We start from the raw sequence: 25,428 nt of genomic DNA on the forward strand, positions 1-25,428 counted from the left end.
ATTATTTTTAAAAAAAAAAAAAAAAAAAAAAAAAAAAAAAAAAAAAAAAACTTAATCATTTTTATTAAATCTCTTTGTCTTCATCAGCAGCAGCATCCCTACCAGCACCACCCTTTGGAACCAAATTAATGTCAACCTCAGTCCTAATAGTAGCTTGTTGTCTTCTTCCTGTCACTGACAGAAAATTAACAAAGTTAATTCCTGATTTTCCACCTTCATTACCACCCTCTTTGATTCCATTTCCATGATGATTATTGAACCATGCCAAATTTTGATGCTGCTGCATCATTGCAGCTGCACCATGAAAAATCCCTGCATTTGATGATGATGACCCAACAGAAGCAGCAGCATGCTGAATATTCAGTCTGTTAAATCCATAATATTGATGATGTCCACCACCATACCTTTGAAAGTATGGTTGTTTAATGGAGTTATTAAAGTTAACCCCTTTCTTAATGTTTCTTTTCCAAGCTCTGTTCATAGCAAGGATTCTCTTTTTCAGATTTCTCTCCCATTTGTGGCAATTTTGATGGCCACCTAATGCTTGTGGGTTAAGGAAAACTCTGCTGCAAAAGTTGCATGAGTAACCTTGCTGAATTCCCCTGCTTGGATCAACTATGTATCCAAACAGGAGAATTGGTGAAATTTCTTTCGAGGAATTTATTGATTCCTCGTCAACAACAACAATCTCTTGATTTTGATTAGCTCGTGGTTCCTCGACCACGATCATCGCAGTTTCATTCTCATTGTTTTGGGATTGATCTTCATTCACTTTCTCATTCTCCTTGTTTGGATCTTGATTAGTGCTTGACATGGTTGAGAGAGAGAGATGGTGATAATGCTTTGTGAATTTTTGAGGATGGTTTAGAGTGTTGAGATTGGTGTGAATTTAAAGACATGCATTTGGAGAAGAGATACATGCCAATTGGTGCACGTGTCATTGGTAAAAATGCTCATGTGATTTAGCTTAAGATGGTAGGTAGATAAAGCAATTTTGAGGATGAATCTATGTAGGTTTCATCTTTTTAAATATTATTTACTCCATATGTTTGTTTATGTATAAATGTCTTTTAAGGTTGTTTTTGCACAAATTAAAAGATAGTTAAGATCAATATATAAACTTTAAATATGTTGTCACTTTTTTTCTTTCGTTTGTCTCATTCATTTACTCTCTCTTCATTGATATCACCATGCACGAGATCACAAACACGTTTGTCGATGTGTTTTTTTGACAAAAATAATATGAAGTTATACAATTTTATACATTTATTTTTTTAAAGAATTATTATTTGATTAATAGAAAATAATCAAATAATTTACACGAAGGATAAAATTAAAAGAAAAAAAAATGTTATATACCAGAAATTTGTATCCTTTGATATATATGTATATATATTTTTTTTAAATAATTATTTAATTAAACATACAAAGTTAAAAATATAAATAAAATTGTTTAAATGAAAAGTAACTTTAGATGAAAAAAGTCACATAAAAAAAACATAATTGATATGCAATCTCAATATTTTTAAAATAACACATAAATATAGATGCATTATTCTTAAAAAAATCGACAGTTTCTTTTTTATAATGTAAAAATTTGACAATTAAAAAAAAGGAGTGAGTAAAGATATATGTTTTTTTGTCTTAACTCGGACATATATACATTTAAGACAAAGTAAAAGTAATATGAATGTATACAATTCATAGCTCATTGTATATATAAAAATAATTTTCTTCCACAAACAAGAAGTAATTAACGTGTATAATGTTATAGTTATGATTTTATTTAATGTGTACAAGTAATATAGTTTTACATCCAACAATAAGTATAAATTTATTTTTTATTATTGAATTAATAAGTTACTATTATATCATATTTCATTTAAACTATTTGTAAGACTAAGCCTTTGACATTCTATTATACTCAAAAAAACAAAATCTAATTGTGAAATTTATTAATTGGCTTAATTGCAGTTTTGGTCTCCTATTATAGTTAAATCGCGAAAGTAGTCTCCCCATTTTATTTATCTCCAGTTTTGGTACCCAAATAGAATTTTGGTCTAAAATTTGATGAAATTTCATTTTTTAAAGTTGTACTACACCATTTATGATCATATATTTCAGATACAATTGTTGCAAATGAGATATTGAGGCATGTTGTGACTTAAATAAATGCAAAAAAGAATTAAACTTTATCAAGTTTTGGACCAAAATTATGTTTGAGGGGCCAAAACTGGGGAAAAATAAAATGGAAGAACTACTTTCACGATTCAACTAAAATAGGAGGACCAAAACTGCAATTAAGCCTTATTAATTCAATAGAAGCAAATTTTTATACATATTTTTTACTTGAGCATTGTAGAATTTGCCTACACTTATTGCCTAATAGATAAACTCCAAAGTAATTTTGTGACAAGGAAGATATAGTTAATAGTTAATGAAGGAGAAAAAAAAAAGACATCAATGCAACAAAAATTTAATAAGAAAAAGTCAAAAGAAATTAAACTTTTCTATTTGGTGCTTATTATCAAGATCAATAGATTAATATTTTATCTATCTCGCAATAAATGTTATTTTAATTAACAAATTATTTTAAAATAAATATTATTTTATTTTAATAAATAAAATTAATTGTTATTTTTCAATGTACCATTCATTAATATTATATATTATTCACAAAGAATTATTTTACATTTACGATATTAGAAAATAGTATATCAAATGAATAAAAATAATTTGATAAAATTATTATTCTCTTTCATTTATTTATAGTCATTGTTTTTTATATGTAGACGAGATGATAAATACTACGAAAAACTCACATAACTACAAGATTTTGGATTCGAATCTTAGACATGATGTCGAATTTAACAATATTGATATTTGACAATTGAACTAAGACTTAAAGACGTTATAGTGATTGTTTAATAATAAAAGATACATTCATTATAAAAACAATGAAGTAATAAATGAAAATAAAAGAAGAAATTAATGACAACAAATATTTAATTTTATAAAGGAAAAGTCAAAGTAAAATAAATTTGAACTTTTGTCCTTAAATCATAATTCAACTGACAAAAACATTAAATTTAAACTCGAAAATCGTAATTACGTGTGAGAATTTCTGACGATAGTTATCATTTTTTATAAAAAAAAAATTGTATACTTGATCTTTTATAAATATTAATTCACGATACACTCTTACAAACATTACTATTTCATCTCAAAATATAAATAAAAACATGTTTAAAAAAATCTATTCAATCTAAATTTTAAAGTAAATACATTTTTTTTATTATACATCAACTTCCTATATTCTGCACCAATTTTGTAACTTCGAAATGAGTGAATATTTTAAAAACACTTTATATATTTTAAAAACACTTTATGAAGGGACAACCTTTTCCTTATTTTGCTAAATCACCGAAATGATGAATATAGACAAAAATATTAGTTTAAGATTTATGTTATTCATTATAAAGCAACACAATTACAGGTGTTAAGTAACTAGTAGTTTCTCTCAAAGTAAAAGGCAATAATAGAACTAGGATATCTCCGAACTAAATAGCACTCGTGATCTTTTAATTTAATTTTAGTTAATGTATTAGATTTTTATTTTTATTTATTTTTTTTCATTTGATCCTTTATTTTAATTTTAAATAATAATTTAATTATTTATGTTTTAAAATGTCAATAATATTATCTTTATTTTTTTTTGTAAAAATTAGAAAAATTTAAACAAAACCCATAAAATTAATTATCATCCTCAACATAATGCAAATTTCATTAAATTTATAATTTAAATATTTAAATAAATTCATACTTTCATCTCTAACAACATCAAATAAAGAATGAAAATATGAATTTATTTGAAGATTTGAGTTACAAATGTGGTGAAATTTGTATTATATTGAATAATATAATTAATTTTATGGGTTTTATTTGAAAATTTTGATGAGTTTTTTGAATTTTTGTAAAAAAAAAAAGGATAACATTGTTGACATTTTAAAACATAAAAATCAAATTGTCACTTAAAATTAAAATAAATGACCAAATTAAAAAAAAAAGACTAACGTTTACTAAAATTAAGTTAAAGAACTAAGGTTGCTATTTAGCCGATATATACTATATATAAAAATAAAAAAGTATATAGTAAAATTTTTATGCACACATCCCTTACTATTCTAAATAGATTTATTTGATCTTGTAAAAATAGTTTAACAGCATGTCTACTTTGATTTATCAAACAAATTACACGTTTATTTATCTATTTTTTTTGGTTTCTAACCTGTATTTATCTATTATTTTTATTAATTTATATATTTATTTTAAGATATCTTATTTCGATATAATTTAATTATTTATTGAATCAATTCTATCAATATTATACTACATACACAAAGTAAAGTGCCTAAAAAATAAGGTTTTTATATGAACTTGTTGCTTTCGCAAATATTCTAAATATTAACTTGAAACGTATTTCAACAAACTACACATTCGCATTTTGATTCTATTCACCAAACACATTCATCTTTTGTATTAAATTTTTTAAAAAAGGCTCCTTTTTCTTTTTATTAATTTGTAATTTTATTTTAAGATAATTTATGTTGATATAATTTAATTACTTTTACATTTAAATCTAATATTATTTGAAAATGAATTATATTTTCTAATTACTAATTAAAAATATTATATATATTAGAATTTATATTTTTCTCCTCAATATTCTCATTTATTTACGTACAAATTATTTAATGAAATATGATAATACATTAATGTACTTGATAATAAAGTCTATATGATGACAACCAATTTGTCCCACATCTAATTCAATATATAAGTTCAAATGAAACAAAACATAATTAAACATAAATTTGACAATGTTATGTCTAATACAACATCCAATAAGTTCTATATAATTCTTCTAGGTTATGCATGTGCATAATACACCTCATTTATTAATTTAACATTATAGTCTTTATAATATTATATATAATTACTTTTAACTTTTTATACAAGACTAAGGTACTTAACCAAGAACCTAGTCTAATGTATCTAAAACAAATTCATAGAATTCTATTATAATAACTGTGTTCATAAAGTAACTACAAATTATAAAAATGATATGAAATTATCAAACTTAATGGTATTAAAGTACTAAGAGTAAGTTTTTCAATGCAATTGGTTTCACTAAACCGATTGCTATAACTCCTATTATGCTCATTTAACTTAGTAATGTGATAATTTTTTTGTGCAGAAAATACTTAACTTTGACAATTCAATTAAAATATCAAAAGACGTATAATTTGAGTAAATTGTCTTTCACTAGAAAGCTTATAATGTCTAATTTATGTATATAATTTTCATTTTTTAAATTAAGTTCCTAATTAGTACAGTTTGTCAAAACAATACATAAAGATTTCAAACACAAGGCAACAACTTTAGTCTAACTTGAAACACATTTTTCTCTATTAATTCTCAAATAAATTTAGTGATATCGTGTCTATTTCAAAATAAATTAAGTTTAATTTCCAATGATACAAAAATAAACTCCAAACAATTTCTATAAAAAAAGTTATATACTAAATACCAAAAGTACTACATACAAGATTTAAAGGACAACAACTATATTTTCATCAAATACCTTATATGTAAGTCATCACACTATTGATTGATGCTCAAAATAAATGCATGTCTCAATCAATCAATCACAATGCAATATCTAGTCAATATAACTATCAATTTCACATATAATACCAGTTCGAACATTGAGTTCTAACAAGATAATTTTCTAATTGAATACCCATAAAAATACCCTATTTGCATGTAAGGTTTGATTAATTCTAATCATCAATTTTTAGTCACAATCTATTCTAATAGCTATCCTAACATGCAATTAAAGATGGGAGGGAACTCAATCTTTGTTGATTTGCTACTTGAACTCAATTAATTTCTTCAAGTCTTGATTCTTTTGAAATTCCTAGTTCTTCTTCGCTTTCCTCCTTCTCATTCTCCTTCTCCTCCTCCGAGTGGAATAACATCCTTGTTTGTGTTGACAAAATGAATTTTTTTCCCCATTTTCTCTCTATTTAGTCATGAGAACGAGGAAGAAGAAGAATGAAAAAAATATGACTTTTTGTTGACCTTGTCTGTAATTAGGGGAGGTTTAATGACAAATGGTCTAATTTGCTCATTTGATAACAATTCTCTTCCTAACTTATCCTTGTTACTGTTACCAATAATTTGTAACTAAAACACTTTTATTTATATATATTATTGCTAATACTAAATAAATTTATAGGGATATTACATTATAATTTTTTTTAGTAGTATTTCTTTCAACATAGATTTTTCAAGTTTAACAAATAATGCATTTTTCAATTTAATTAAAAAAAAAGATTTTCTTTTTGTAATGTGTCATATAATTCTATTCCTTTGATCGTTTTATTTTATTTTTCCTTGATACTCTACTTTTAAAATATATTCAAAAAACAGATTCTTAAAATTGTAATATTTATATATTTTTAATTTTAGTTTCTCATTAGTGTTTCGATTCATTTGAATTTTAACTACTTCGCTATTATCTCTCCATATTAATTTATTATAATTTATACTTGCATTTTTTTCCATAATTAGGTTTATAGCCCTCCTTTTTTTTTCTTCTTAAAGATAAAAGATTTATGTGAGACAACTAAAAGATAAAAAACAAATGTTACAACTATATATAATAAATGATTTTGGATGTAATTTTGCCAATTATAATAAAATTATTTTAATAGATTCATGTCTACATGTCAATACAATATTCATTTTTATGAGATTAATTTCTTATTAGTTTAATATTTGTCACGAATTTATAATATAAATGGAAATTAGACAGTTTTTGAGCTTCGTTAGGGTTTTGAAAAGATAGAGATTTATATATTTCTAACTAGTTATAGTTTGAGGTCCTTTAATGGAAGATTCTTTTATTAGACAGCAAAATTGTATACTATAATATGACTAAAATGTTAAATGGTTGTAGCTCTAGTTAATTTACTTGTGGGGGTCGGATTTTTGTGTGCCAACGTGGAATTGGGCCGTGTAAGTCATTTATTTGTTTCTTTTACTTAACATCCAAGTCACTCACAATTAACAACCCGATTTAGAAACCAAACTAACATTCTTGAACCCAAAATAAACCACAGAACAAAGCAAAACTAACATTCAAATCTCAAAGCCAAAATAACATACACGATTCTTTGTTGCAGAGTGAGAATATTGAAGATGAAGTTTCATGTCATCTTTATTGCCATTTTGGTTGCACTCTTTGGTCTCTATGAGTTGGGTTTATGTACTCAACAACATCCTAACAAAATCATTATCATGAAAATGGGAGCGGACGAGGACACTCCCAAAGTTGCTGAGATCGAAAGCCTCGCTCGTTTCGCCGTTCAACAGCACAACAACAAAGAGGTCTTTTCTTTTTTCCTTTTTAACTTTTTTTAATCATTCATTTCATTTATTATTACTATAGATTGAATTATTTGGTCCTAGGGTTTCATAATTATTTATTGATTTTTTTAATCAACTAAATAGATTTTATATAATTCAATTTTAATTAGAGCAGATTAAATAGATTAGATTCCCTTTTCGGTTTAGAAGTAATCGAAATGCCAGAAATTGGTAAGAGTATATAATTTCTAATAATTGGCACTAATAGCAATAAAATTAAAAAAAATTGTTTTGTTTGGTCTTGAAGTTACGTTTAATGTAATGATGAGGAATTTCCCTTTTAATACTATTCGTTGGGTCGTGATTTCATTTGTGTATATCTTATAGCATATTATTGATTTCATTTTGCTTTCTCTGATAAGTCTCAATTTATAAGGTATCAGGTGAATTCATAATATGCCTAACATCTTAGTTTTATTTTGGTCTATTCAGTGTCCTAGCTTTCACAATTCATATTTGAATCTTTGATGTGATGATATATAGTGCCATTTATATGCTAGTCTCTCTTGTTTGTTTGTTTTTTTTTTTTTTATTTGCTGATAAAATATTGATAGCAAATTTATTAAAAGTTGATGTCAAGTGAGAACTCAGAATAAAAATAGTTAATTTTATTCAACTGGAGGATGGGAGAAGTGAAGGGGTGATATGAAATGTATGTCTTAAAGGATAGAAAGATATAAATAATAACACCAACTTGTCGCGTATATGGTGCTGTGGTTACAGCATGAATGCAGAACTAATCCTTGTATGAATGAGTTATAATACATTCTATATATAATATATCCACTTTGTTGTCGATTTCTCGTTTCCAAAATATTGGTCTGTGATGGAATTTTTTCTTAAATTTGCCAGTGTTACCATGTTTCCCCCATTCCTTTTCTAATTCGCAAATTATGAAATTAAAGTATAAGTTTATTTAATTATATTTCTTTTATGCAGAACACTCTTCTTGAATTTGTAAAGGTATTGAAAGCCAAAGAACAGGTTGTAGCAGGTAAAATATATTATCTTACCTTGGAAGCAGTTGATGCCGGAAAGAAGAAGATATATGAGGCCAAAATTTGGGTGAAGCCATGGATGAACTTCAAGCAGTTGCAAGAATTCAAACTTGTTCATGTCATCTCTCCCTTTAGGAGTTCTGGTCTGGGTGTTAAGCAAGGTAGTTTACTACTTATATCAATTCAAGGTTGACTTTATGAGTACTTATTTTAATTGGCACTAAACAAAAGGCATCACTTTTGTGATCAATACAAGATACTAAATTTTATTTCAGATGTTAGCAGTTTTGGTGTACTCTGGAAAATAAAAATGGTTGCAAAGTTTTGTATAATTTCCTTAGCGATTGATTGAAGAACTGCACTGTATGACATCTTCTAAAGTTTGCAAAAATATAGATAGTAGCAGTGGCCCATTTTGGCATGGAGGTTATCCTTATGACAGTGGATAGATGAACTTGGCCATAATTGATAAGCCTGGAGTTTCTTATTATTAAATTGATCAGTTTTGCTAATTTTTCATCCATTAATCCATCATCCATCCAATTTTGTCACTAACCTCCACTATCCTCTCTCTCATTGCCACCTAAGAGCCTTCTCTCCTTTTCCTTCTAGAATAGACCCTCCAAACCTTAGGCTTATCACGCACAACCTGACCCATTTCCTCACCTGAGTCAAATAACTTCTTCCGGGCTCTATCATTTTGAATATTTAATTGGATGTGGAAGTAACTTATCTTCTCTGAAATAAGGAAGAAAAAACTGTGATAAGTATCCAAGCACTTGGAGAACCCTCCCTCAAAGACTACCTATGAAGGGGGAGAACTAAGTCGCTAGCCATATACTGTCAAGATTTAGTCCTATGTGATATCTATTACCTCTCTCTGATATTAAAAAGCTTTCTTATGTCCGTGCGTATGTGTATTATGCAAGTTGAACCTTACAGGTTGTTTTTACGCACTTTTGAGTTTTACTGTGCTTATACTGATTTTGCTACCTTAATTGTTGCTTAAAAAAAATACTCTCTTTATTTTCTTTTAAATATCAATGGTTGTTTATGAGAAATTCTACCAATTTTAATTCAGAGGGAAACAAATTAGGATGGCATGAAATGCCAATTCATGATCCCAATGTCAAAGATGCTGCTAATTATGTTGTGAAGTACATTGCACAGAGGTCCAACTGTCTGTCTCCGTATGAACTTCTGGACATTGTTCGAGCCAAGACCAAGGTGAGCTGTTATATTATTAGTTAACTTTTATAAATAGCAGGCTTCTGTATTGGAGATTTGGTTGAATCTCCAAGGGTTACACACCCCTGCCCCTTTCTTTTGTTACTTCTCTTCCTTGCTACAGACTTGTTTCTCTTCCTATTAACGCGTGTTTTCTTATTGATTGACATTTTAATGCTAAAACTGCAGGTCATTGAAGATTATGTCAAGTTTAACTTGCTTCTGAAGGTAAGCAGGGGAGCTAAAGAAGAAAGGTTAAGGGTTGAAGTAAATAAGAAACTAGGAGGATGGTTTAATGTGAGCTGGCTGAAACAAGATCTCTTCTGAAAGAATTGGCCATCCTTATATTTATTGATGTAAGTGGAGTGATGCTTCTGTTACCTAATATATGAAAAACTTGTACTATGAACATGTTCTTGCAGAGTTGTATAGTTGTTAAGGATGATATTATAGTACGTATACAGACAAAAATTTAGATACATAAGTAACTTGCCTTTGGTATTTTATCTATAAATAGTGAAACATATCATTGGCTGTATTGAAAATTCATTTGTTCTACTGTTACCTCTTTTCCATGCTTAAATTGATAAACACACACACAGTGGCTGACTAGTTGATAAAGTATCTATGAACTTTCATTAACTAATCCCTTTGTCATAATTGGATATCATATCTAGAAATCTTAGTCAATCTCATCTAGCAAGGTGTAACGGTCAATCCCCAAAACGCTACAGCAGTATAGCATGTAGCAGTATAGCAGCTATGTTTAAGTGTAGAGAAACAATTTAAGAAATTAAACCATACACAAAATATCAATCAAAGTTCATTGTTACTAATATTCAAAATCAATATTAAGAAAATATGTTTTAGCCTACGAGACTTAAAATATTGAAAGTTGCTTTGAGGAGTTGGTGCTTGGGATTGGGGTGATGCCCATAGATTGTCTCTGGCAGAACAAAGAAGAGATGGAGGCACTCGTCACTGGCAGAACACAAAATAGAGAACAATGACAGCATAAATGGAGAAGCAATGCAGAAAACAGAACATCCTACATGCAAAGGGAAAAGTTTTGTATAACAAGGACCGGCCGTAAAAATAGCACAAATGGTCGTTGGAAAGTTACACAAGAGTGAGGAGACAAATTACCCTACTTAATTGTCATTCAAAATTTACTATAAGTTGGGGATTTAAATTGCAACTGTATTGACTACATAACTCCAATGCCCATTCAACATAAGGTAATTAGCTTCCTACGACCAAAATCAGATGGTTGGAGCTCATTCTACTCAACTTCCTTACCAATTACTATTTAGCATATTTTTAAGAAGAAAAATTATGTATTAAACTATAGGAACTACTATAGGAACTTCAATCCAAACTCTGAATGGACAAAGTCAATTTTGTCATGATTCTTCCACAGTTCTTACATTGTAATCCAATGATAGTTACATAGACAGAATGGTAGGAATAATCCCACAAGGAAATTTTCTCAGCAATGTGAAAACAACAACATTTAAGTATGAGAAAAAAAAAATTAAATATCAGCTGGCACACGTTTATACAAGTCTGAGGGAAGCCTTGGAGAAGCCACAACCTGAAGTGGAGTCCTCATGTATGTTACCAATCCAGGGCTCTCTGCCATGTCAATCTCCTCAGGCTTCACTCCCTCAGGTGGTGCCCAACAGAAATGGTGCAGCAGATGACCCAACATAGATGTCACCAAATTGATTCCAAGTTGAGCACCCGGGCATACCCGACGACCTGCTCCAAATGGCAGTAGCCTAAAGTCATGACCCTTCATGTCTACATCCTCCTCAAGAAACCTCTCGGGTCTAAACTCCGATGCGTTCTTCCACACAGCCGGGTCACGGGCCACGGCCCATACATTTACATGGACATTGGACCCTTTGGGAATATCATAGCCACCAACTTTGACATTGGCATTGGCACGATGTGGGAGCATTAATGGTGTTGGGGGGTGCAGCCTCATAGCCTCCTTGGCTACACATTGTAGATAAGGGAGGCTTGAGAAGTCAGTTTCAGTCATAACCCTTTCAAAACCAATGACCTTGTCTAGCTCCTCTTGTGCCTTTTGCAACACTCGTGGGTTCTTTATCAACTCAGCCATGGCCCACTCAACTGATATTGCACTTGTGTCGACCCCAGCTGTAATCATATCCTATCAAATAAAGAAAAATATGAGCTACTTCTTGGGTTGGTGAAATAGAGATCCTGATTCCCCATTGTTGTAAAAGGGTGCAATTGTTGCATTTAACAAATTAACGCTATTAGATCAAGATTCTACGACTCATATTCAAAGTTTGGTATTCACGTGAGCCATTTAATTTTGATCCAATAATATCAATTTGCTGAATGTGGCTGCTGCACCCTTTTACAAGGAAGTCCAAATCCAAAATAGATAAAGATAAAATAAGTCAAGAGAGTTGTTTAGAGTGTACAAAAGTTAACAACTTGAAAAAACATACCCAAAGGAGACCAATGATGGTGTCTTCACTAAGGTCATATTTGTCTTGCAAAGTGAGAAGGGCGTCAACAAAATGTTGCTTGGCACCACCAGATTTCTGGCGTGCCTGTGTATGCTCTTCCATGATGGCTCTGGTAAGTCGGTCTCGACGAGCACCATGCTTGGCAAAAGCCTCCTCTTCTAGTGGGAACATCCAGCGCAGCCAAGGGATATGCTCTGCCATAGCTAGAGATGCTCCTAGCTTTAACCCATTTGATACTACAGCCTTAAATTCTATTCCTTGCTCATCCATTACACCTTCTGAGTTCACAAATCTTTTCCCAAATGCCAACCTAGTGATGTTGTTGAATGCCACTGCCCCTATATGTTTCCTCATCAATATACCTTTCCCCAAATTCTCTGTAGGAAAAACAAATTATACAAATAAACATTTGGTCATCAATACCTTATCCAAACTTTTTATTTTCAAATTGGTGCAAGTTAATTTGAAGAGACAATTTGACTATTGATTCTAAGAACATTTTGGTTTTAACCTTTTAGTTTCTAGCAAAATGTGTTCCGTCCGCCCAAATGATCCAGAGTTCGATTGAAAGTTAAGTAAATTCTCTCAAATGATTTGTCATTAATTAAAGTTCATTAACCATTTAACTCAAATGACTTGGTTACTGTTTTAAGAATATGCAAAGGGAAATACAATTTTTGAACCAAAATTGCATTTTTATCCAAATGTAATATGAGTAACAATGCTAACTATGGGTAATGGTCGAAAATATGAGCATCAGTATAAAATAATCTAACATCATAAAAAGCTCACAGCTTCAATTCAACAACCATTTAACAAAGCTAAACAAAATACCTTGGGCCATTTACATAACTTGTATGTGAAAAAACATTTGTCAAAGTTTTTTGTACATAGTTAATTTCCTTGTTGCTGCATAGCCAACAAATTGGGGGAAACTCTACCCACACCACGTTCAAATAAAAGTCACACATGATTGTAGAAGTGTTCATCCATATAGAAAAAAAGATTCCTATTTTTGTTTAGAAATACATAAACCAATGATACAAACTAATTTTTTGGTCCTTCAATGTGTACACCCGAAATGATAAGGAAAAAGTTCCTCCCAAAAAAACTAGGTAGGCACCAGGCCACTGTTTGTGACACGACTTATTATTATTTGATACTTTTTTTTTAATCAACTTATGATGACTTATTATGTGATATTTGTAGTGGGGATAGAAACACCTAATATTCATAGTGCAGCCACCAACTATACTCAACTACTTGAACAATAATTAGCTTTTAAAAAAAAAAAAGAATTAAAGTTGTATTTAAAACCTTTACAAGACTATTAATAAATTATGCTAAACTAATCGATTCAGTTTCCATCATTAGTCAAAACCTTTCATTTAATTTCATTATTGTGAAAATAGAAATGTTAAACCTCAATGGGAAAAAAGAATGTAGACATTGTGACTCAACAATTATAGAGAAAAAACTAAAAAGGGTGGTACAGTTTGACATTGGAAAAAATTAAATTGGATTTATGTAAATTGTATACTTACAAGTTGATGTGCTACAAATTATTAAAGAAAAATTGGGGTAAAAAGTAGTTGGTGGTGATTGGTGAATTGGTGTCATGTTTTCTTAAGATACAAACTTCACCAACCGAAAGCTATTATCATAAAAGATAAACTGTTTCACCCAAAACACTGTCTCATTTCGTTATTTTCTATTTCTCCGTTGTCATTCACTCGCTTATGCCTTTTACCTAATTTTTTGCTTAGATGTTACCTAATTTAATAGTAGTTTGTCAAAAGTTTAAAAGTCAGAAAGTATGCAACTTGAAAAATCTTCTAAAAGGAAAAAGAAATTGAATATTTTTGTGTGTTGGTGAAATTTGTTGCTTTAGTTGGACAATTTTGAGTGAAAAAATATTTATAATTATTTAATCAAATTCAATTTACAAATATTTTCAAGTGGACTGGTTTAGATACATCGATACAAACCAAAAAGGCAAGAAACTTGTGCAAGGTGCCCTAAGAGTAAGATTATTAAAACAATCATTTTAAATCTCTCTAAAAAATCAGCTTTTTACTTAATAAAAAGACATATAATTTTTTTTTGTATTTAATAAAAAAATCTCATTTTTTAATATTTTTAAATTTAAAACTAATACTATTCACCTTAATTAACAATTAAAAAAAATATTATAGAAATCAATTATTATTAATGATATTTTATTCTAAAATGTTTAAAAAAAATTCATAAAAATTTAATAATATTATTATAATAGTATTATAAACTTTAAAAGTTCTCATAGTAAAACGCTTAAGTGTTTTTATTTTTTGAACCAGCCCTAATATAGTGAACCTAGTGGCTCATGGGTAGAGCGACTAGAAAGTCTAACCATATATTTTCAAGTGACTGGAGTAACTCTTTGTTAAGTTTACATTGTAACAATTATTGATATATTTGATTAAAAATTAAAATTAAATACATTAATTTTTAAATTATTCTTTTTATTCATATTTTATTTTAGAATAGTATAAATAAACATTATTTTATAAAAAAACACATCTGAATATCTGAATTTATGAGTTAAAGCACCCTGTATTTCCCTTAATACAATTTGTTCACAGAAAAGAAAAAACTACAATAAACTTTTGAGAACATAAGCACATATTAAATAAAATAAGTAACACATTGTATGTATTTTGGTGAAAAAAGTGAGACTTTTTCCGTTTGATCTTTTTACAGTAATGGAATATTGAACACCAGGAGTGAGATGGAAAAAGTTTTTAGAAAAAAAACGTTTATAAATGTGTTATCAAAATACCCTTCATAGAAACTGATTTATAACTATATTAAAATAATAGAATCATTGAGAAAATAAAAATTATTTTAATTGAAAGGTATTTTAACAATGTCATAAAAAGATATTAATTAAATTTCCTTATATATATATATTAAACTTTATTTTCCAACAATCATTTTGATATTGAATATGTGAAAGTGCTTAATTTATGAATTCTTATTAAAATAATTTTTGAATGTAATAAATTAAAAAATATTTAAATATGTAGTTTATTGATTATTTTAATATTAAAATATATCTTTAATTAATCATTTTAATTTCTAAATTTATTTTCATTAGTCAATTTATCCACAAAATTAAGAAAAAAAATTAATAATATATTTATAATTTTAATACATATATTCAATGACAATAATAACGACGCTTCACACATTTAGTAACTCATGGAAAGTTTAATTACTTTTTTTTCACAGTTAAGCCCCTAATTACTTTAAAAACTTATGTTAGGAGTCATTAATTATCTCAACGGTAAACGAAATAACGTAGAAAACTACTTATATAAGTTCATTAATTAGAGAGTACAAGTTCATGAAAGAAAATGAAACCAAAGTATTCGAAGGACATAAAATTAAGAAAACAAAATAATAATAGACGAAAAAGAAAACACACAAAAAGAAACATACCAGGATTGGTTGTGTCATTGAAAATGGATTCAACCATGGCAGTAACCTCATCTTCTCGAATAGGTCTTAAAGCTTCAAGTCTCTTAGGTGTAAAAAGCTCCAACGTACAAACCTTCCTCACTTTCACATAATGCGGCCCATAATCGGCCCAAATTAAATCCTTCCCATCTCTACTAAATTTCGCAGCTGACCGACTCCTGTGTCGGTCAGCCAATTGTTGATCGTTCTCCTTTAATATCTCTTTCGCCAATTCTGTATTGGAAACAATAACGTTTAAAGTCGAACCAAACCAAACTGATATAATGGGCCCATAAGATTGGGCCCATTCTGCAAAACACCGGAACCGGACCGGTTTTATGTCATAGAGGTTTCCAACCACTGGCCACGGGCGTGGACCGGGTGGAAGTTTGAATTTGAGTTTTTGGTAGATTGTGTAACAAAGGAAAAGGGTGATGAGTGAAAGGGGAATTGTAAGAAACAGAGCCATTGAGAAAGTTGTGTTTGATTGATTAGAGAAGGTTGGAAACAGGTTGATCTTCATATATGTTACACAAAAAGAATGGGAGTTGGTGAGAATTGGATTTATGTGTAAACAAACGTAATGAGTTTAGTTTCATATTTTTCTATTTAACTTAATTTGTTTATTGATTGTTTATTACATTTACCAACCATATAGGTATAACGTGATATATAGTAAGGAGTTGAATCGATTTGACTTTTTTATGTTTTATTCTATAAAAAAACATATTTTAATGAAGGGTTTTATTAATTAATAAGTCTCCAATTTAAGCGTCACTTTTTTTTTCTACTTAAAAATATATTAATAGGATAAGTGGTTCCTAATGTTACGTTGTGTCTGATATTGTCGAATAGGTCGGGTTATAATTCTTGCATTTTGTCAATTTATAATTGCAACACAGATTAACTTCATTACTTTAACAACACGTTAGCAATTATTTATTATTTTCATATATTTTAGAAATTAAGTTAGAGAAAGTGTGATACTTTGATTAATAAATTGAGAATAACTCTTGTTTGCAATAATAACATTCGCTAAAATATATTTCTTTAAATAAAAAAAGAAAAGAGAATAGCAAAAGCTATTCTGAAAAAGGAAAAAAATAGGTGCCATGATCCAATGATGAAAATCACTATTTTTCTTACTCAAAGTAGGTAGTGTAATATTTATTTTTTTTTTCTTTTATATGTAATGATAAATATTATTAAAAAATTTAAAACACAATAACAAACTTTTATATTCAAATTTCAGATATAATATTCAATTTAACAATATCAATAATTTAATAGTTGAGTTGAAACTTAAAAGATATATTTATTTAAATTTAAAAGGTATTGGAGAAGAATTGTTAAAGTTTGTATTTTAAATAAAAAAAACAATAGGAATATTTTGAAGGGATGATAGTAGTAAATTTTGAAAATTTGTTTTATGAGATAGTAATACGTTTAACATATTTGGTGAAGAAATCCAATTGCATTTGGCGTTGCAAGAGGGGTGGGTGATAAATGAATGGACATGAGTGGCGTGGCGTTAGAATGCATTGAACCATTAAAGTTTTAACCACTCTTGTGGAAGAATCAAAGGTTGGTGAGCATATAGACCCACCATATTGTGTAAGCCCATAGAGACAATTCCTAGTGGAAAATTTCAAATTGGAGAGACAATCCAGATCTAAAATAATGAGTACTAGTTTATAATTAGGGCTGGTGTGTGAACATAACGTTGAAGTTGTTGCTTTTATTTATTTATTGAAAATATACTTGATTAATATTAATGTTGCTTTTATCAAAGATATGTTGTTAAAGAATTAATGTGAACCGTTTGATTTATCTAAGAGTTCACATTATTTCGCATCAGCTCTACCAATAAATGAATCAACCTACATTGCTATTTTCAAATGCAAGTTAGAGAATAATTTGTCAATGTAAGTGACCTCTTTCAACGATAAATCTTTTTTGTCAAAAGGACTGAACAAAAAATCACAATACTAATTAATAGTGAAAAATATAATCATTTCGTTGCAAAACATAAAAATAAAAAATTAATAGTTACATAAATATGACACTAAACATACTTGGTAATATGAACTGCAAATTTGATCGATAATGAATGAAAAAGATAGAGCTGTCAAAATGAGCTAGCTCTAATGGAGCAGTCCCCTCAACCCACTAAAATACATAGTTTGTGTCTAAAAATTTCAGCTCCAATTTTTTCAAGATTTTTGAGCCGGGTCCAAATAAACCTATTACCCATTAGGTTAGCTCGTATAGGTACAGAGTAGTCCGCAACCCGCATAATCAATTTTAAAAAGTTAAAAATAGTAAAATTGGTTTTTTTTTAAAGTCGAACAAAAAAAAATTAACGTAGATCAGTTCCAATTTTTTTAAATAATTCATAAAGACACAACAAACTCTATTTTGAAGGTAAATGTAGTGGCACTCTCGCATACAGACTCAGAGACTCAGGATCTCACCCATCTCACTCCATAGACACGGCATACGACATACGACTTAAATTAATTGGACATGTAGTACTAAGTTGTTTTTAAATGGACATAAAAAAATTCCAAACTAAATTGTTTTTAAACTAACATAAAGAAAATTTTTAAATTAAAACAGTAGCAAGAAAATTAAAAATATAATAAAAAAAAAAATATATGTGGGATATTTGTCCAACCCCTAGCCAGTCTAGGACCAAATTTAAGTAGTATTTTAACATGCCATATTAAAACAAAAATTTTTAGTTTAGTTCGAAGAAACCCGAATATGTTAAGAGCACCTTTAAATGAATTAGGTAATCCATTTTCACAAATTTAAAAAAAAAAAAATGAACGTTAGACATACGATAATTAGTTATCTTAACGATTTCTATGCATTTTTGTTAGGAGGAGGACCCACTAGTGTAGGTGTAAGTAATATTGGGTTGGTGAGATGTGAAATGTTGACATTGAAATGAAACTTGAGGTGGAACACTAAACATTCCGGATAATGGACACACTTTACAAAAGGAAAAGTACTGAGAAGATTTTGGATCATCAAACAAAAATATATATTATTTAAAAAATATATTTCATTTTATTAATTTATTTTTTCCAAATATTTCTAAAATTTATATCTAAAATCTTGTTATCGCCCAAGATTTTAAGATATGGAGTATTGTTCGTATTAGGTCTGTTTGTTAAAATCTTGTGATCATCCAAAATTCTAAAAGGTATTTGGTTTGTTATGTCTTCTTTTAAAATAATTTTTATAGTATGATTGTTTTTTATTACAATTTAAAAATAAAATAAAGTTTTAAAAGAAAAATTGATTTGAGTTGATTATTTTAAAATATTATTTTAAATATTTTATCTACTTATTATAATATTTTTTGGATAATAAAATTTTAAAAAATAATTAAAATGAAAAATCATTTTAAAAAATTCTTGATAAAAATTATTTTTGAGTGATATATTTTTTAAAAAAAACATAACTTTTATTGTGTAATTTTTTTTAATAATTAATATTTAAATTATCAAATGTCAAAATTATATTTTTTTATTGAAAATAAATAAAATCAAAATAACTTATTTTAAAAATATTCATAAAAACAATTTTTATAAATATAAAATTAAAATCGCTTTTTTAAAAATTTAAAATTATCGGAATGATAATAGTATAGAAGAAGAATATATTAAGTAAAAACAAAAGAGAAAAATATGTTTCCAGCTATCGTGAAAAGAAAACGCAACGGTAATCGAAATTAAAACGCTATGGAGATACAAAGAAAAATTATATCATAAAAAGAAAAGTGTAAAATAGAAGGAGGTACAACTTTCACATTAATATTAATATAAACAGATCCAACTTTCACATCAACTTTTTTATTTATTAAATTTTATTTATATTTTGAAATGATGAGAGTGATAAATATTTTAAAAAAGCATTCAAAGACTCAAAGATATATATTATTGGTGTTACCATTACCAAACATAATCTACTGTGAGTGGAGATTGTTACCATTTCTTAAAGAAATGACATCAATTCATTTAATGTCACGATTTTGCAAATATATGTCTTTATATCTTTTATACATTTCAAAAATATAGTAAATATTTCTTTTGAAAAATGAAAAGTAACTGTAACAAATTGTATGAAAAACCAACCCATTCTTAATTGATTCTTCTTCATTGAAGTGTGAGGATCCAACTTTGAGGTTAATTTTATGTCTATGCTGAAGTAACATTTGGGTTAAGCCCCAAAATTAAAATAACAATACACATTACAGCAGACATATTTATAATTCAAAAAGAAATGTGGAACACAAATTCACTTTTTCAATTAATTCATCCTTGAAACCATTGTGCTAAAGATGTTAGCCTCATATTTACTGTACTCCTTTTGCTTCAGTTTGAGCTCTTTGTACTCAAGTTTAATGTCTCTGATAACAAGCCAAGTGAGCAAATAATTATTAATTGTTCAAAATAGAAAATGATTTTTGTCAATGAAAATTTGTTAGTTTAATGAATGTGAATAAATAGGGTAGAGTTGAAAATGCAATTAATTGTACCTGTTATTTGGATCAATAATTAGAGCTCTTTTAATGTCAGCTTCAGCTTTCTCCAAATCTGATGTTTTAAGGTATGCTTGGCATCTTCTGTAAAGAGCCTTCACATTTAAGTGATCTTGTTCTAGGACCTATGTCATTACATGGTCAATTTAAGATTTCAACCTTTTGCCAATTATTGGTAACATAATATCTTCTTATGCATTTATTGGTAATACATATAGCTTTTTTTATCTTAACCATATGAATTATCAGAGAAAGCATATTCTCATATAAATGGTTCTGACAATCTAAAATTCGGCCGAAAGATAAGTAAGATATATGACAAATGATTGATTTAATAAGGGTTTGAACTCAGGTACAATTAATCCGAAAGAGAATTAACACTCTACATTTCATTTTATCCATCTCTAGCATGCATACCTCATGCAATGTTTTAATGGTACATCATGGAATAAAGAGACACAAGGAAAGGAGAAAGAGAAAATAATCAGGATCAAAGAATACCTTTGTGCATAGCTTGGCAGTTTCAGTGTACTCTCCCAATTTAAGTTTACAAGCAGCATTGTTCAAATTACAAGATAATCTCAAGGAATTAGCATGACGCTTCTCACCGTCACTAAATGTGTGATCAAATTCAATGTATTTCACAGCCTACAATACCAAATCAATAAATCAGTTCATTCTATTTTACATCCAACTAAATTGTATTGCCATCATTTGTGCATGATTTATTCAGGCGCGTTATGCGCTACAATGTATTCAAGATTTTTAACTGTAGTCTTATAAACTCAGGTCGTGGTAGCAGATTATTTTTTTTAAATCATGAGTGTATTTATATGAACAATCTTATGTCTTAATAAATTAGCTTGTAAGTTGTAACACCTTTTCATATTTCTGTGATGCGCGCCTAAAATTTTGAGCCTTGAACAGCAGATTTCCATCATGCTTCCCCTGCTCACAAGCTTCTAGTTTCTCTATGGTGTCCATTTTCCAAAATGGCTTCTCCTATTCACATCAGAGTCATTTGAGAACAATATAACATTGCATATGAAATAAAAACCTTGTATTGATATTTTGAATTGATATTAGCAATACATAGAATTAGCTAGCTAACCTTAATGAAATCAACCAATTCAACTTCATAGTGAAGGATTTTATTATTTGTCTTGTTTCCTTGTAAATTACTATGGTCACGAAAATATTCAGCATTGACAGTCACCAGAGCATGTTCTGCTTTTTTCATTGTCATTATTGCTCTTTCTAGACCCTCATTCACCTGTTCTGAAAATGCATAGAATAAAGTAGCACAAAGATTAATAATATTAATAAAATAATTAAGAGATAGTAACTACTAACAAAACAAATATACATGACCCTTGTTCTTGTATAAAAGCAAAATTATACCTTCTTGAGTTGTGAACTCAAAAGGTTCTTCCTTTGACCCTTTAGTCTCAATAATATTACCATCTTCTCCTTTACAGAAATATATGACTGCAGAAAATGAAAATAGTAGTTAAGAAACTAGTATGCTTATGTTTTTTTCTATAAAAACATGGAACCAAAATTTAAGTTGTTGTATAGAGATCAATTAACTTTGTGATTTCACAAAAACAGATACTCCGGATCTTGATTCATTTACCTGTTGACATTCATCTTCTTCCCTATCAAATATATTTCAGTTTGAGGAATAGGTTACCTTTCACTTGGGATCCCTCGTTAGGACGATCAAACCCCTCACCAGCTATATTGATTTTTTTCAGTATCTTTTTATCTCCAACTATATCAGTAACAACTTTCCATGATACCAGCTCAAGTTTGATGCTAATTAAATTAGGATCTGGTAAACCATCAAGCTCAATGGCTCTATTTGAATTTTGAGTTAGGCCATCTGCAAAATTATGTCCTGATAATATTAGTCATATTATTAAGTAGTTTCATTGAATATAATCTAATGCAACAGAAACAATATGTAGAAATAATAAATTAAAGTGACTTCTGATAAACTTACAAGATAATTTCAAAGCAAGCTCTGCAACCTCCCCCTTTCTCATAGTCTTTACTGCTATACTCATGGCTGGACAAAGATAGCCTACTCCAAACACACATATTGAAGCATCCCAGAGATTGATCAGTATTTTATATTTTTCAAACACCTAAGAAAATTTCTCATAACTTCCAGATGACTCATATTGTGACTTGCGCAAATCAAAATCTCAACCTCAATTATGTGATATTTTATCAGCGATTGAGATCATTAGTTGCAATGACTATTGACAGCACCAAATCTATTTCCAACCTATATCTATTTTTTTTCCTTTTCGTGGTAGGATTGAAAAATTCAGGTTCAATAATCATGTACCTATATCTATATATGCCAAAAAGAACTGTTTAATACTTGAACTTACCATCACTTACATTAAACTCTACACATTTATCAGACTTCATAAGCTTTCCATTCTCAAGCCTTGCTTCATATTTCACTGTTAAATAAGTAAAATATGTAAAATATGTAAAATATTAGTTATATATTATAGCTTTTCTAAATGCAAATGCTTGTAGTTTTTTGTTTGTAAACACAACTCTAGAGACTAATCTCTCGAGTTGAGTTGAGTTGAGTTGAGTTGGACCAAAATAGCAGCAAAGCTCCCCTTCAAGAGTTTTAACAGTGTTGCATTCCTATGGCCATATTAGGTCCGGTTAAACTGGAAGAGATCAAAATCATCTCATCCAAGGACTCGTGATTAAATAAATTCATTGAATGACATAAAAATTTTATTATAACTATGATTGTTAGTCTTACCTAGAACTTCATCAAGCTCTTTTGGAGTAGCCCATCCTTCTCCATCCTTTATAATCTTTTTCATGATTCCTCCATCGCTAGTCAAGTCCCTGATGGTACTCCAAGACAACATTTCAATGTCAAAAATGAGAGTTGCATTTGGAGGAATCAACGGTGGAGAACCTACTTCTCCATATGCTAAATTAGGTGGTATTTTCAAGATTGCTCTCTCCCCTTTTTTCATTGTAGCAACTCCTTCATCCCAACCCTTGATAACTTCCCCTGAAACCACATTCAAATATAACTTTGTCTAATTCAACAGTAACAGAAAAATCAAAGAACTTGATTTCCATTTCACAAATGCTTCCAATTTACACACTAATACTATACTTTTTAACATAGTCTTTGTTATCACATAAAATTGATATAAAATCCACTAAATCATGTGATATAACGAGTATATTCGGTGGAACTCGCATTAATTTTATATACTAATAAGAAGCGTATTTCTAACATTTTTCTTATTTTCATTATCCACTATTATAGTTAGTTTATAATGATGTTCTGTTTTCCTAGTAATTCATAATAAAAATAGTTAAATCAATGATATAAAAAATTAGAAACCGAAAACATGAAATTCATCCTCAAGTTTTAAAGATGTAAAAACTAGATATGAAGTTCATTTTTTTCCATCTATAATTTTGGTTGATAATTAAAAAATTTGTAGTAGTATGCAATAAACGAAGTGCTTACCGTGGCCTAATTTGAAATGAAACGAGGACCCTTTATCATAGCTTGATTCAAGTGACGGTCCATTTTCAACTTGACCTCTGAAATGAACTGAAAGTGTGAAAAAGTTGAATAAATAAGCATGACCCTTTTTGAGTTATGGCAGTAATAACATTATGAATATAGAATATAGAATATATAATATAGTTGGAGGGTGACCTTCAACTTGGTCTCCAGAGAATGGAGTTTGCCAAGTGATACCATTTCTGAGAATCCGTTTAGTGAGACCTTGATTTCCAATTTCTCTAAGTGGGAATTCTGAGTAAAGTTCACTTTGTAGAGAGAATAGTGTCATTGGAATGAAAACCGATAAACAAAGGATAAGCCGTTATTGGTTTCCCTCCTTTTGAGGCCTTCAGTTAAGACATGCATATTTCCTTACCCCACACACCATTATTTTTATTTTTGTTTTGTTGGTTCTTAATTTCATCTAAAGATAAATCAAATTTAATCCTACGATTATTTTAATTATAATTTGAATTTTAGATTCTGTGAAACAATTATTCGATGTATATATTTTACTAATTTGAATCAAAATCATTTGATTTAGCCTTTAAATGTATTTGTGTGTGTGAGTTGGTTTTTAAGTTTATAAGATATTATATCATCTTAATTTTTATGTTTATTTTATTATATAATTTTTATGTTTCACTATATTGTTTAACAAATAAATTTATATTAAAGATTACATTGTGTATGTAAAATTTTTTTAAAATTAAAATTTCCATATTTTTATCTGCCTAAAATTAAATATATTTATTTACATTTTATTTACTATTTCTAAAACAAAATAATTCAATGGATGCAAAAAGGTTTTAGATATTCATTTAGTCTCTTGATTGGATGATTATATAAAAATATTTAATATCATCTATGCATATTCATTAAACTTATAAAAAATACATTTTTTTTTATGAATCTAAAACACTTTTTAGGAAATATATGAACCATAAATGAATAAAACTTAATCAAAATTTAAAATTATACTTAATTTAAAATAAAATTACTAATGATTGGACTAATTTATTATTTGGCTAAATTACATTTGTGGTCCTTTAATTTAATTTCAGGTAACGTTTTAGTCCTTTATCTTTTTTTTTTTATATTTTTAGGAATAAAGGACTAAATCGGAAAAAAAAAAGATAAAGGACTAAAACGTTACCTGAAATTAAGTTAAGGGACCACAGATGTAATTTACCCTTTATTATTTTGAATAATATAGGGATGCAATATTAATCAGGAAAACAATGTGAAATAGAGATAGTAGTAAAAAGTGGGGTGCTTAAAACGGCGCCTTATTATGTGATTGGATTCCCCTGTTGTGTTGAAGTAGCCCATTTATTTGGCCCAATTCGAAAAATCAATGTTAAATAATATCCTGAGAAGAAGCATTTCTCTCATCCTAAAATATAATTTGTTGAAAAAAAAAACATCATGATTTTAAATGACATAATGATTTGTCGAAAAAACAATGTTAAATAATATCCCCTTTTCTTATTTAAATTAAAAAAAAACTATTACGAGTTTTTGTTTAAGTTATATTTTTAAAATTTTTAATTTCTATAAAAATAAATCTAAAAACTAAAT

The 25,428-nt window shown here is 28.5% G+C and overlaps 3 protein-coding genes across 4 annotated transcripts; 1 reads left to right on the forward strand and 2 right to left on the reverse strand.

Annotated features, from left to right (window-relative positions):
- Nucleotides 1-7,129: 7,129 nt before the first annotated feature.
- On the forward strand, nucleotides 7,130-10,277 carry LOC101502313 (cysteine proteinase inhibitor 12-like). Its single transcript, XM_004493267.4, has 4 exons — nucleotides 7,130-7,455; nucleotides 8,434-8,653; nucleotides 9,574-9,719; nucleotides 9,909-10,277. Exons 1-4 carry the CDS (start codon nucleotides 7,267-7,269, stop codon nucleotides 10,044-10,046), a joined length of 693 nt encoding a protein of 230 aa, XP_004493324.1. The 5' UTR covers nucleotides 7,130-7,266; the 3' UTR covers nucleotides 10,047-10,277.
- Nucleotides 10,278-11,100: 823 nt separating this feature from the next.
- On the reverse strand, nucleotides 11,101-16,360 carry LOC101502624 (cytochrome P450 98A2). Its single transcript, XM_004493268.4, has 3 exons — nucleotides 15,707-16,360; nucleotides 12,206-12,603; nucleotides 11,101-11,898 (listed from the first exon to the last, which is right to left on the reverse strand). The coding sequence occupies exons 1-3, from the start codon at nucleotides 16,245-16,247 to the stop codon at nucleotides 11,254-11,256; spliced, it is 1,584 nt and encodes a 527-aa protein (XP_004493325.1). The 5' UTR covers nucleotides 16,248-16,360; the 3' UTR covers nucleotides 11,101-11,253.
- Nucleotides 16,361-19,872: 3,512 nt separating this feature from the next.
- LOC101502944 (70 kDa peptidyl-prolyl isomerase-like) lies at nucleotides 19,873-24,195 on the reverse strand. Of its 2 annotated transcripts, XM_004493269.4 has the most exons (12): nucleotides 24,001-24,194; nucleotides 23,806-23,892; nucleotides 23,074-23,334; nucleotides 22,679-22,753; nucleotides 22,282-22,362; nucleotides 21,970-22,161; nucleotides 21,678-21,764; nucleotides 21,388-21,554; nucleotides 21,156-21,278; nucleotides 20,778-20,924; nucleotides 20,274-20,401; nucleotides 19,873-20,144 (listed from the first exon to the last, which is right to left on the reverse strand). In XM_004493269.4, exons 1-12 carry the CDS (start codon nucleotides 24,134-24,136, stop codon nucleotides 20,045-20,047), a joined length of 1,584 nt encoding a protein of 527 aa, XP_004493326.1. In that variant the 5' UTR covers nucleotides 24,137-24,194; the 3' UTR covers nucleotides 19,873-20,044. The 2 variants fall into 2 exon arrangements, with proteins under 2 accessions (XP_004493326.1, XP_073221793.1); XM_073365692.1 differs by lacking the exon at nucleotides 22,679-22,753 and having other exon boundaries at nucleotides 24,001-24,195.
- Between the last annotated feature and the right edge of the window lie 1,233 nt (nucleotides 24,196-25,428).

Source organism: Cicer arietinum, chromosome 3 (genome assembly GCF_000331145.2).
Source record: "Cicer arietinum cultivar CDC Frontier isolate Library 1 chromosome 3, Cicar.CDCFrontier_v2.0, whole genome shotgun sequence".
NCBI lineage: Eukaryota > Viridiplantae > Streptophyta > Magnoliopsida > Fabales > Fabaceae > Cicer > Cicer arietinum.